The 12,695-nt window shown below is 42.6% G+C and overlaps 1 protein-coding gene across 16 annotated transcripts in view; it reads left to right on the forward strand.

Moving 5' to 3' along the window:
* The window catches only part of SLC25A13 (solute carrier family 25 member 13), a 272,518-nt gene that overhangs the window by 128,066 nt on the left and 131,757 nt on the right, over positions 1 to 12,695 (forward strand). For all 16 annotated transcript variants that reach the window (XM_086397737.1, XM_086397738.1, XM_086397739.1 and 13 more), the window contains one exon: positions 2,064 to 2,179. In XM_086397737.1, coding sequence (XP_086253863.1) covers positions 2,064 to 2,179 — 116 coding nt within the window. Of the gene's footprint in view, positions 1 to 2,063; positions 2,180 to 12,695 lie in introns of those variants that run through there.

Here is a 12,695-nt window from a genome sequence, read left to right on the forward strand (position 1 = left end):
CCGATGATCTCTACGTTCTTTTCAGCTTGAACATTTGCTCTTTAAATGCCACAGCTTTGTGGAGCCTTCCTACATTCTTCCAGGCAGCGTAAATCACTGTGCCCCCCGAATGCTTTCTCTCTTCTTCTTTTTACTTCTGACACCCAGCTTGCCTTCTGGGGGAGACAGATGCACGTGGCCACCTCCCATCCCCCAGCAGCTGTCAGCTAGTCCAGGCCAGGACCTTCCACTCCACGTTTGTGTTTCCCCCGCCGTGCCCGCGCACGCCTGGTCCCGCTCACAGCGAGATTCTCAGTGAGGCAGACTACAGTTGAGGAGAAAACGTTCTGGGCAAGTGTTCTTCCATAGCACCTGCTGTGCCTGAGTGTTCCCCTCCGTTCGGAAGGGTGTTTCAGTAGTGAGCAACGTAGAGACGGTGTAATGAACACACCAGAGTTTTCCTCTCTTGGTGGCGTTATCATTATAATCAGGTGACATTCCGGAAATAGCAAAGTTAGCTTTGTAGCTCGTGCTCTGTATAAAAATGTGTTTTCTCTGTTAAATGTTTAGAAGTAAGTGTTCAGTGAAACAGGGGAAACCACTCCTGTTCTCTTTCTCCTTCTATCTCCTCGAGACTTGGACTATCCCAATGTATCACTGAAATATTTGGATGTTTATAATACAAAACGGGGCTTCCCATGTGGCTCAGTGGGGAAGAATCTGCTTGTCAAAGCAGGAGCTGTGGGTTTGATCCTCGGAATGGGAAGATCCCCTGGAGGAGGGCATGGCAACCCACTCCAGTATTCTTGCCTGGAGAATCCCATGGACAGAGGAGCCTGGTAGGCTACAGTCCATGGGGTTGCAAACAGTCGGACACGACTCAGTGACTAAACAAGTACAAAACAGTGGCAAAGAACTTTCCTAAGACATCCTCCGTGGATGTGTTTACTCATTGGAAGTCAAAGCCTCTGTGGCCTGTTTTGTTCTTTCCGATGGATAGATCTGATCAGATCATGATCTTGTTCAGAAACTTATATCTCTCAACTTTTGATCTCATTCCAGTGTTCTCTGATGCACTTTACTGTCCAGAGAAAATTAGTTCCTCACTGTTTTCCTTACAAACTCCCATACTTTTTTGCACCTGCCTTTCTGCAGCCTTTTCCCCTAAAGTGACCCCTCCCCCACTTCTACTGCATACCAGAACTTCACTAATTTTTGAGACCCGCTCTACAAAGCTTTCTTTGATTTCTTACCAAAATTCTGTTACCGTCACATTGGTGCCTGTCTTACCATTCATCTTCTCTGTATAGTAGTCTAGATTAGTATTCTTCTGTTTTACCAGACTACAAGTGTCTTGGTGTCACTTTCCACGTCTTTTAAAGTGAATGTGTTAGTCGCTCAGTCGTGTCTGAATCTTTGTGACCCCACAGACTGGGGTCAGGCTCCTCTGTCCTTGGGGTTCTCCAGGCAAGATACTGAAGTGGGTAACCATTCCCTTCTCCAGGTGATCTTCCTGACCCGGGGATTGAGCCCGGCCTGGGTCTCCTGCATTGCAGCCAGATTTTTTATCCTCTGAGCCACTGGGGAAGCCCCATTTCATGTCTAATTTATCTGGATTTTATCTCTCGCCCTGGTGTCATCCTTCAGTTTAATCTGCGTGTGGTTGGCAGATGCCAGTAATGAGTGAGTCTTTGTGAACCATGTTACATGGTGTAGAAAAGGTGTGAATGAGAGACAGAGCTGGCTGTTTTGTTATCATATAATCTAAAGTGTCTAAGCTCTAATTTTAGAATCTTAACAACATGCCTGAAACAAAAATAGTATGTTGGGTAAAACAGTTACGTTTGAAATTATAATGCATTTAATGTGTCACCCTATCCTTAAATCTGTTGTCTTTGAGATTTGGTGTTGTTATTTCAGTCCACTCTGTGTAAAAGGGACTGCTGAGTGTTTATACATGTTGTTAGGTTTGAATTTTGTTGTTTGACAGTGATGTTTTATTTTTTCCCTTAGCGTATATTTGTGTATGCTTTTATCTTTCACAAGCTACTGACTCTATGCTTTGTGCTTGTCTTATGTTGCAGATTAATATCCTTTCAAGAATTTGTGGCGTTTGAATCTGTCCTGTGTGCCCCGGATGCTCTGTTTATGGTGGCCTTCCAGCTGTTTGACAAAACTGGCAAAGGAGAAGTTACTTTCGGTAAGCCGTGGGAGTGTATGCACACCTCAAGACATGCAGACTTGTGTGACCAGTTTGAGTTTTTCCCCAAGAATGAAGTATGTGGTTTCATTTAAGAAGTGCTTTTAAGAAGTTAGGCTTTTAAGAAGTTAGGCTGTCCCTTTTAACAAGATAGCCCAGTGTTTTCAGGCTGTAATGCTTCAAAAATCTTCCTTCGTGAAAAATTAAGTTTCTGGCTTCTTATTATTCATTTTAAATTCTTTTTGGCTGTGCTGGGTCTTGGGTGCTGTGCCGCAAGCTTCGGCTAGTTGTGGCCAGCGGGGGCTACCCTGTATGCTGAGTGTGGGCTCCTCGTTGCAGTGGCTTCTCGTGGTATGGAGCACGGGCTCTACAGCACAGGCTCTGTAGTTGTGGTGCACAGGCTCAGTTGCTCTGAAGCATGTGGGATCTTCCTGGAGCAGGGATTGAACCTGTGTCCCCTACATTGGCAGGCGGATTCTTAACCACTGGACCACTGGAGGAGTCCTGGCTCAGTAGTTTTGACACTGTGGTTTAAGGCGAGGAAGGATGGAGCATGACTCAGTCACAGGGTTATAGGAGGGGAGAGGCAGACAGGATTTGACTGTCCGGTTCATTCCCTGCACAGTCGGTAGTGCCTTTCCGGATGGAATGAAGACATTAATACAGTGTTTAAGAACAGAGGGGGCTCCTGTTCCCAGTACCTTGTCTCCTTACCTTGTACTCATGGAGTGGCTGAAACCCAGAGGCAGCACATGAGATGGTAGTTCAGAGCGGTATGTGGCGAACCTTGCTTTCCTAAATAACACGGTTCCCTCTGGCTGGACTGGGAGTGTCTGTTATCCCACCTCCACCTTCTTTTGAAAAGGCAGCACCATCTTCACAGGGGTCAGCTGCTGAGCTGCAGAAACCCCGGAAGTCTTTAGGGATTAGAAGAAAGGGAAAACCAGGACGTGGTGGGCAGTGGTAAGTTTTTTTTTTTTTAATACACTGGTTACTGAAGATACATTGGGCAGAAGGTACCCCATTTCTCTCGGACTGTGCAGTGTCCAGCGTATGTTGTCCTCATGTGTGAGCTTGGTGTAAACAGTTTTGCCATAAAGAACTTTGGAGCTCTTTGCACAAATTGTGCATTCAGGGGAAATGGCTAATGCACCCATTTTAAACGTCTCTCTTGTTTCTAATTTATTCAGAACTCTTGGGCTTGTCTTCCTTGTAAGGAATGTATAGATGGGGGAATATAGACGGTGTAATAGAGCACCATCTATTCTGGATGGTTCTACAATTAGACAGACAGCTCCTTCCAAAGGAACTATGGTCTTGCCAGTAGTCATGTATGGATATGGGAGTTGGACCATAAGGAAGGCTGAGCACTGAAGAATTTTGAACTGTGGTGCTGGAGAAGACTCTTGAGAGTCTCTTGGACTACAAGGAGATCAAAACAGTCAATCCTAAAGGGAATCAACCCTGAGTACTCATTGGAGCAATTGATGCTGAAGCTGAAGCTCCAATATTTTGGCCACCTGATGTGAAGAACTGACTCATTGGAAAAGACCCTGATGCTGGGAAAGATTGAAGGCAAAAGGAGAAGAGGGCAACAGAGGATGAAATGGTTGGGTAGCACCACCAATTCAATGGACATGAACTTGGATGAACTCCAAGAGATGCGAGGAGCAGGGAGGCCTGGCGTGCTGCAGATCACGGGGTTGCAAAGAGTCAAACACGACTTAGTGACTGAACAGGAGCGACACTCCTTCCAGCTCTGCTGCTTTTGTGTCTGAGCCAAGCTAAGGATCCTTTCAGGTCTTGATTTTCCTTATGAGAAATGAAGATAATAATTACATAAAGTCTAGGTAAAGCGCTGTGATAGATTTATCCTGTTAGCCCTTCCCCTCTCCAGCCATTCCTCCGTGTTCATTTGACATGACAGTATTTAAGGCTAGGCCAGCCAGGATAAAGGCAAAACATATAGACTTACCTGATTTTGTTTCATATCATTCAGCAACTCAGATGCTTTCCATTAGCACTTCATGAAGATTATTTAATATTTAAAAATCCCGGGAATAATTTTAGGTCTTTCCCTTTCCATCACCTAATTCCTCTTAGCATCACTGTAACCACAGTTTTTCAATGGAACCCTAATCAAAATGTCTCTGTTAAAATCCACAAATAATAAATGAGTGGCTAGCTCATGGTGGTGTTGATTTATCCAGTGAAAGTCAGTTTGATGAGGATGTTATGATTGCATTTGCTTGGGATGAACAGGGAGAGCCTGGAAGCTCCAGTGAGTTCAGCACAGGTGCACACTCTCTCTCTCTCTATTGCTTTCCTCTTCTCTGCAGCAGGTCTGGAGTATGGGCTGGGAGAGAGCTGGGTTGGAGATGGAGGGCTGAGGAATGGACTTGAGACGTTTTCCTTGACTCCAGTGCATCTTCCCTCTATGGGTGTGGGGTGGTGGGGGCTGCTGTTGGCACCAGCATGCTGCTGGCCTGGTGGAAGAAAGAAACAAAAGACTTTTGCCAGTGCTGGAAGGGCTGTTAGAGTGATTAGAAGAAAAGACCAGGTAAACAGCAGGAGGGAGGTACGTGGGAGCTGTCTTTGCTCTGTAGAAAGAACAGTGGCTTGAAAACTCTGTTTCTGCTTCTTGCTGGCTGGCTGTTGACGGGGAAGTCGTTTCTGCTTTTTGAGTCTTATTTTCCTTATCTATAAAATTAGGATAATAACCTGCCTTCCAAATTAAGGTAATAACCTGCCTTCCAGGACTATGTAAGGGTTAAAAGATGTGCTGCACATAAACAGGCTATGTGGAAAACAAAAGCCTTTACAAAAATGGTATTACTAAAAGGAACAAAGAGGCAGAGGTGTGGGTGAGTGTGGAGTACATCTCTCTCCACGGTACATCAGGTATACACCTTCAGACACAGAAGAGCATGCAGAACACCAGCTGAGAATGGACAGGAGTACCTGACCAGTGGGAAAGAGTATATAGAACCACGCAAAACTCTGTAGGATGAAGGAACTAGGGGAAGAGCAGGAGTGTTAGTAGGACTGGACCTGCCCTAAGGGATGGGGGAACTAAAGCAGGGGTCCCATCCCCACATGGGGCAATTGTCTGAGTCAGAGGAGAAACATTTAAGGCTGAGAGGGAAACAGCTGATCTGTGGCAGCCTAAATGGAATAAGAATCAGACAGTCCTTGCCACAGGGCAAGGACACGGTACAGGGACACGGGTCCCCTGGAAGGTGCAGCAGCTGGGAGCTGGAGTTTAGGAATCGTGGAGCAATCCCAGGGCAAGGGCTGCTGCTGACTGAGGAGAGATGGTTCAAGGGGATGTGAGGGAGGAGATTGTAGTGGGAAGTGCCTGTGGAGGAAAGCCGGGCAGCCATGGAAGCAAGGCGATACTGCTGAGTCACCCGTAGTGGGTGGAGCCATAACCATAGCCTCTGTCTCCCCACACGCCTGCTCCGGCAGCTGAATAATAGAGAGGCTGGCCCATCAAATGCCTGACACACTGAATTACAGAGTAGGACCCCACCCAGGGTGCCCCTTTAAGTGCCTCGCGTGCCCATCTACAGAGGACTCCAGGCAAGGGAGCCCTCTGAGTGCCTAAAGAGGCGGAGCTATGGAGAAAGACTGGCTGAAAAGGCCTTCTGATCGCCAGCTGCAATAGGCGTGAAAAAAGACTCTGATGCGGCCATAACTCCTGCAGTGGAGGCAGTCCATGTCCCTGCACACTTGGTGCCGCCAGAGTCTCTGCAAGCCAAACAGCTGTGCCACCATCATGCCCAACTCTTATAGGGGCAGAGCTGCCACAGGCGAAAAAAAGTCTTGCGTCTGTGTGCGCAGGTTTGCTTCGGTCATGTCCAACTCTTTATGACCCTGTAGACTGTGGCCAGCCAGGTTGCTCTATCAGAGGGGTCCTCCAGGCAAGAATATCGGAGCATATTGGCCAATACTGGTTGCCATACCCTTCTAGAGCACTATATTTCCTGCTGCCCGAGCAGCCGACTCCCCTGAGTACCTGGTGCTGCCAGAACCCCTGCAACCCCAGCAGCTGCACCACCTCTGCACCTGGCCCTCACAGGGGCAGACCCAAGTCCTCCAGAGCAGCCTCAGGAGCAAACCCCAGTGGAGGAACCACATGCAGAGGTGGGAATAAAGCCACAATTGAAACCCAGGGGCAGTGTGGCTGAGGAAGAAGACCCAAAACCTTCCCACCAGCTGTACAAGCTGCAGATTAAATCCACATGATCACTAGGCAGACTCTTGTCTGGAATATATAAAAGGGCACTGAGAGCTCCCACAAAAGCAGACGCACTAGTTCTGATAGCTGTGGACACTGGAGGCGAGAACACACAAGAGTAGGAGCAGCTTAGAATCTGAGCTGCCCTCACAGCAGGTACTGAGACCAGCCCAGAGTTGGAGGGCGTACTTGGGAGGTGAGGTGGACTGACTTCCAGTGAGGGAAAGGACTCTGACAGCAGCAGTAAGTCAAGAAAAACTTTTGTTATTCTTATGTTTTGACTTGTTCTGTAGATTCTTTCGGATTTTTTTTTCTTTTCCTTTTTATCCCCCCTCTCTACAATTGACAATTGTAGTTGTCAATTTTATTGGCACTATGAAATCTAATTAAGCTCTTGAGTTTTTTTGTTTCCCTCAGTCACATTTTTTATTGTTGCTATAAATCTCTGCCTCTATGTTGGGCTTTTGCAGTTCTGTGGCATTCTCCTTTTTTTTTTTGTTTTTGGCTTCTCTTTTTTAAACTTATTATTATTTTTTCTACATTTATTCCTTTGCTTGCTTTTCCTACTGTTCTTTTCCCCTTGCAGTTAATCTTTAATGTATATAAATCTATTTTAGCTACCTCTATTTAACTTTGCATATCTATTCTTTCTTCCTTTTCTTTCTTTCCTTTCCTCTCAACATACTTGTTAGTTTTATTTTCATTGCTTTATTCCCCAATCGGCACCTTGCTTTAGTTTTGTTTTTCAGTTTTCGCTTTAGTTAGTTTTGTTCTTAACTGGTAAATAAAGTTTTTGATTTCCTTTCTCCCCTGGGTCAGTCTACTGTACTTTATTTTAGTTGGACTGTTTTGACTTTGCTTTTGGGTGTATACGTGTATGTATATATTCCATTTACTTTATTTTAGTTGGACTGTTTTGACTTTGCTTTTGGGTGTATACGTGTATGTATATATTCCATTTACTTTATTTTAGTTGGACTGTTTTGACTTTGCTTATGGGTGTATACGTGTATGTATATATTCCATTATTATAATTATTATTTGCCTGATTTTGTAACTGCCATTTGTCTGGGGTTCATCTTTGTTTTCTCATTTTTGGGTATTTGTTTTAATCTCATTAATGCCATAACCACTTGTGGAATCTTCATTCTGATGAGAGATCAAGCCCTGAGCCTTTGGAGTGGGAGCACTGACTCTAAGACCCTGGACTACCAGAGAACTAACCCTAGGAAGTATCAAATAGTGAGAACTCCCACAAAGGAAACCACTGGAATACAAGACCCGGCATCCCCCGGCCACCAGTGCAGGACGCCTCATCTAAACAACAAACAAAACAAAATACAAACCCAGTCTTCAGCAGACAGGATACCACCTCACTCAGCCTTCCCCTCAGAGGAAAAGCAAACAAAAAAACCTCAGCACAAATCCCACCTATACAAAGCTTACACAAACCACTGGACCAACATTAGGAGGGCAGAAACCAAAAGGAGGAAAGAATTCAACCTTGAAGCCTGGGAAAAGGAGACCTCAAACACAATAAGTTAAACAAATAATAATGAGAAGGCAGAGAAGTACTACACAAATGAAGGAACAAACTAGAAGCACAGAAGTCCAAACAAATGAAGGGGAAACAGGCAAACCACCTGAAAAAGAATTCAGAACAACAACAGTAAAGATGATCAAAACCTGGAAAGCAAAATGGAGGAAATGTAAGAACCAATTAACAAAGACCTAGAAGAATTAAAGACTAAACATACAGAGTCAAACAACACAATTACTGAAATTAAGAAGACTCTAGAAGGAATCAGTAGCAGAATATCAGAAGCAGAAGAACAAATCAGTTTATGAGCTGGAAGATAAAATGATGGAAATATTTTCTGAAGAGCAGAATAAAGTAAAAAGAATGAAAAGAACTGAGGACAGTCTCAGAGACCTCTGGGACAATATCAAACGCACCAACTTTCAAATATAGGGGTCCCAGAAGAAGAAAAGAAAAATAAAGGGTATGAGAAAATTTTTGAAGAGATTATAGTTGAAAATTTCCCCAATGTGGAAAAGGAAATAATCAAGTCCAAAAGGCACAAAGAGTCCCATACAGGATAAACCCAAGGAGAAACACACCAAGACACATACTAATCAAACTAACAAAGGCTAAACATAGAGAAAGAATATTAAAAGTAGCGAGGGAAAAGCAACAAGTAACATAGGAGGGAAACCTAATATGCTGATCTTTCTGCAGAAACTCTGCAGGCCAGAAGGGAATGGCAGGATATATTTAAAGTACTGAAAAGGAAAAATATATAACCAAGATTACTGTACTCAGCGTGGATCTCATTCAGGATTGATGGAGAAAGAAAAGGCTTTTCAGACAAGCAAAAGTTAAGAGAATTCAGTACCACCAAACCAGCTTTACAACAAATGTTAAAGGGACTTACATAGTCAAGAAATACAAGAGAAGAAAAAGGATCTACCCCAAACAATTAAGAAAATGGCAATAGGAACATATATATCAATAATTACTTTAACTGTAAATGGATTAAATGCTTCAACCAAAAGACACAGATTGGCTGAATGGATGCAAAAGCAAGACCCATATATATGCTGTCTACAAGAAACCCACTTCAGACCTCAAGACACATATAGACCGAAAGTAAGAGGATGGAAAAATATATTCCATGCAAATAGGAAGCAAAAGAAAGCTGGAGTATCTGTCCTCATGTAAGACAAGGTAGACTTTAAAATAAAGAGTTTTTTAAGAGATAAGGAAGAACAGTACATAATGATCAAGGGATCAATCCAAGAGGAAGACATAACAATTGTAAATATCTATGCACCCAACATAGGAGCACCTCAATACATAAGACAAAAACAGACGTAACAGGAGAAACTGACAGTAACACAATAATAGTAGGAGACTTTAACATCCCACTCACACCAATGGACAGATCATCAAAACAGAAAGTTAATAAGGAAACACAAGTCTTAAATGATACATTAGATGAGATGGATCTCATTGATATTCAGGACAGTCCATCCAAATGCAGAAGAATACACCTTCTTCTCAAGTGCACATGGAACATTCTCCAGGATAGACCACATCTTGGATCAAAAATCAAACCTCAGTAAATTTGAGAAAGTTGAAATTGTAAGAAGCATTTTCTCCAACCACAATGCTATGAGACTAGGTATCAATCACAGGAAAAAACTGTAAGAAACACAAATACATGAAGACTAAACAATACATTTTAAAATAACCAACAGGTTACTGAAGAAATCCAAAGGGAAATCAAAAAATTTCTAGAAACAAATGACAAAACACGACAACTCCAAACCTATGGGGTGCAGCAAAAGCACTTCTAAAAGGGAAATTTATAGCAGTACAATCCTACCTCAGGAAATAAAAACATCGAATAGACAACCTAACTTTACACATAAAACAACTGGAAAAAGAAGAACAAGAACCCCCAAAATTAGTAGAAGGAAAGAAATCATAGAGATCTGAGCAGAAATAAATGAAAAAGAAATGAAAGAAACTACAGTAAAATTAATAAAACTGAAAGCTGGTTCTTTTAGTCAAGATAAAGAAAATTGACAAACCTTTGGCCAGACTCATCAAGAAAAGAGAAGAATCAAATCAACAAAATTAGAAACAAAAAAGGAGAGGTTACAACAGACAATGTGGAAAAACAAAGGATTATAAGAGACAACAACTATATGGCAATAAAATGGGTAACCTGGAAGAAATGGACAGATTCTTAGAAATAGAAATTATGAACAACCCAATTACAAGCACTGAAATTCTGCTTCTGTCCTCAGTTGCATGTCTGTTGTGGCAGAGTGTGTTGCTTATCTCCCGGAAGCCTGCTTTTTGCAGGTAATTTGTTCCAAAATCCACCTGCCTCACAGAACACCAACAGGGTGTGTCCTGTGTCTGTTGATGATGAGCCAATGGGGTCTTCACCCTGTGGGTGTCATAAAAGGTAGCCTGGGCTTTTCTGAGCTGTTAATACCTATTTAGGATTAAATTGAAAGGGCCATACATAGTACGAAGAAGATACTCAAATGACTGTCAAATTTTAAAATAATAGCGGACATTTCTCACTGAGTCGGGTAGAGTCCTTCAGTGGAGGTGAGTGCTCTGTACAACAGGCTTTTGCCAGGTAAACACAATCATACAAGTGTGGCAACCTTAGGAGTGTTTTCTTAGCCTGTACCTTTAGAAGAAGCCAAAAGATAGTAGGTTTTTCAGGAAACTCAGTGGGGTTAAAGAAATTTTTAAAAAATGGAGTTGGGCAGGAAAGTGGACATACCCAGTCTGTTTCAGTCTCAGGACCCACTGTATTATAGGAGAATTTGGATCTGTGTCCTGGCTCTCTGTCCATGAGGTTGTTTGAGAGACACACTCTTCCCTTGGGTTACTTCCTCAGCTCTCTGCAAATCCTTCTTTCAAGAGTGACCCTTTTGTACGTCAAAAGGTTTTTGACGTACCTGAGTACGTCACCTGAGTATGCATCTTTGGGAGGGGTAACCATGGCAAGAGAGGAAGGGCTCTCTTTTCACCTCCCAGATGGGGACAGTGAGCTCCAGTCACAAGGTGAGCATTGTTCTTGCACTCAACAGCGGGTTATCTGTGGCCTCCCCATCTGTGGCTACGGGGAAGGCGGTGAGTGGCTTCAGAGCCCCCATGTCTCCTGGCCTTGTATTTCATCCAGAGGAGGGCAGTTACATTCTTTATCTGTTTACATACTAGGTTTCCACGCAAGAGCTCATTTGAAGCAGGGCTTCCAGGGCTAAGCTCAGTAAGCACCAGTGTTGTCAACAAACCGTCAGTGCCCGTGCTCCCACTAATGCTGATTCTGATATGCACTAGACAGAAATCTCACGGAGCGTTCCAGTGTCACAGTTCAGTGAAGCCTTGCCCGGTGTTTTCGCAGACCTTGTTTATGTTTACCGTATTTTCATGTCTCGATCACTCCCTGTGTTTGCTACAGTGAAAAGATCTTGATTAGGCCTATTTTGTTCCTTTGATATCTACGTCATTATGTTCTCCTGTTTCCTTTGAGGGAAAACATGTCTCCAGTATTCTTGTTCTCACCATGTTTTCTTATTTTGATACCTATACTTGTAAATGTTATTTTATATCAACAGGTATATTAACATATCAGTGTAAGTAGAAAATTCTACTTCACAATTTGCTGTTCTGTGTGATTGGAGGAAAAAAAGATTCTGTTCTAAATATTTGCATTTTTATTCTATTTTATGTGATACTGATTTTTAACTCGTGATTTTTAAGTATACTTTATTGACATAGACCATACATGCAGAAGGATTCATGTCATAAGTGTGCATTTTGATGACTTTGCACAGTAATCATAACTTATTTTTACCACCGTACAGATCAGAAAGAGAGTAGTGTAGATCCTGTCCCAGTTAGTGCCCACCACCCCACTCTGGTCCCAGTGAGAACAACGGACATTTATTTGCTTGCTTTTAAACGTAATAAAGATGGAGTGATACAGAATGTACTCTTTCATTTGTTTTGTTCAGATGTTATTTGTGAGGTTCATCCATGTTTTTGTTGTATGTTTTTTACTTTCTTTTTCTTCGATGTGTAATATTCCATAATATGACTATACCCTAATATTGTTACTCATTCTAGTGTTGATAGACATTTGCATATTTTCCATTTTGATTGCTGCAGACGTGCTCTGAACATTCTGTTTTTTAAAGCTTTTTATTTTATTTTACTTATTTTTTTTAAAGCTTTTTATTTTATATTGGAGTATATATGATTAACAATGTTGTGATGGTTTTAGATGGATAGCGAAGGGATTCAGCCATACATACACATGTATCCATTCTCCTCCAAACTCCAGTCCCATCTGGGCTGCCACGTAACACTGAGCAGAGTTCCCTGCGCTATACAGTGGGACCTTGCTTGTTATCCATTTTAAATATAGCAGCATGTAGGTCTTCTCCCATTCTTCCCCCCGGCAACCATAAGATCTGAACATTGTTTTATATGTTTGTGTGTGTGTATAATGTGTGTGTAGGTATTGTAGGAGCAGAGTTGCTGAGTCATAGAAAATATGTGTATTTAGCTTCAATAGATATTGCCAAACAGTTTTCCAAAGTGGTTGTACCACTTTGCAATCACACCATCAGTGTGTGAGAGTTCTAGTCAGTCTACTTCTCTGCAGACACTCGCTGTTATAAGTCACTTTCATTTTAGTGTTCTATCCATGGCTTTAATTTGCATCTTTCTGATTACTTATG

The sequence above is a fragment of the Bos grunniens genome, chromosome 4 (assembly GCF_055505025.1).
Source record: "Bos grunniens cultivar Pamir isolate PY7600 chromosome 4, Bosgru_T2T1.0, whole genome shotgun sequence".
Lineage (NCBI taxonomy): Eukaryota > Metazoa > Chordata > Mammalia > Artiodactyla > Bovidae > Bos > Bos grunniens.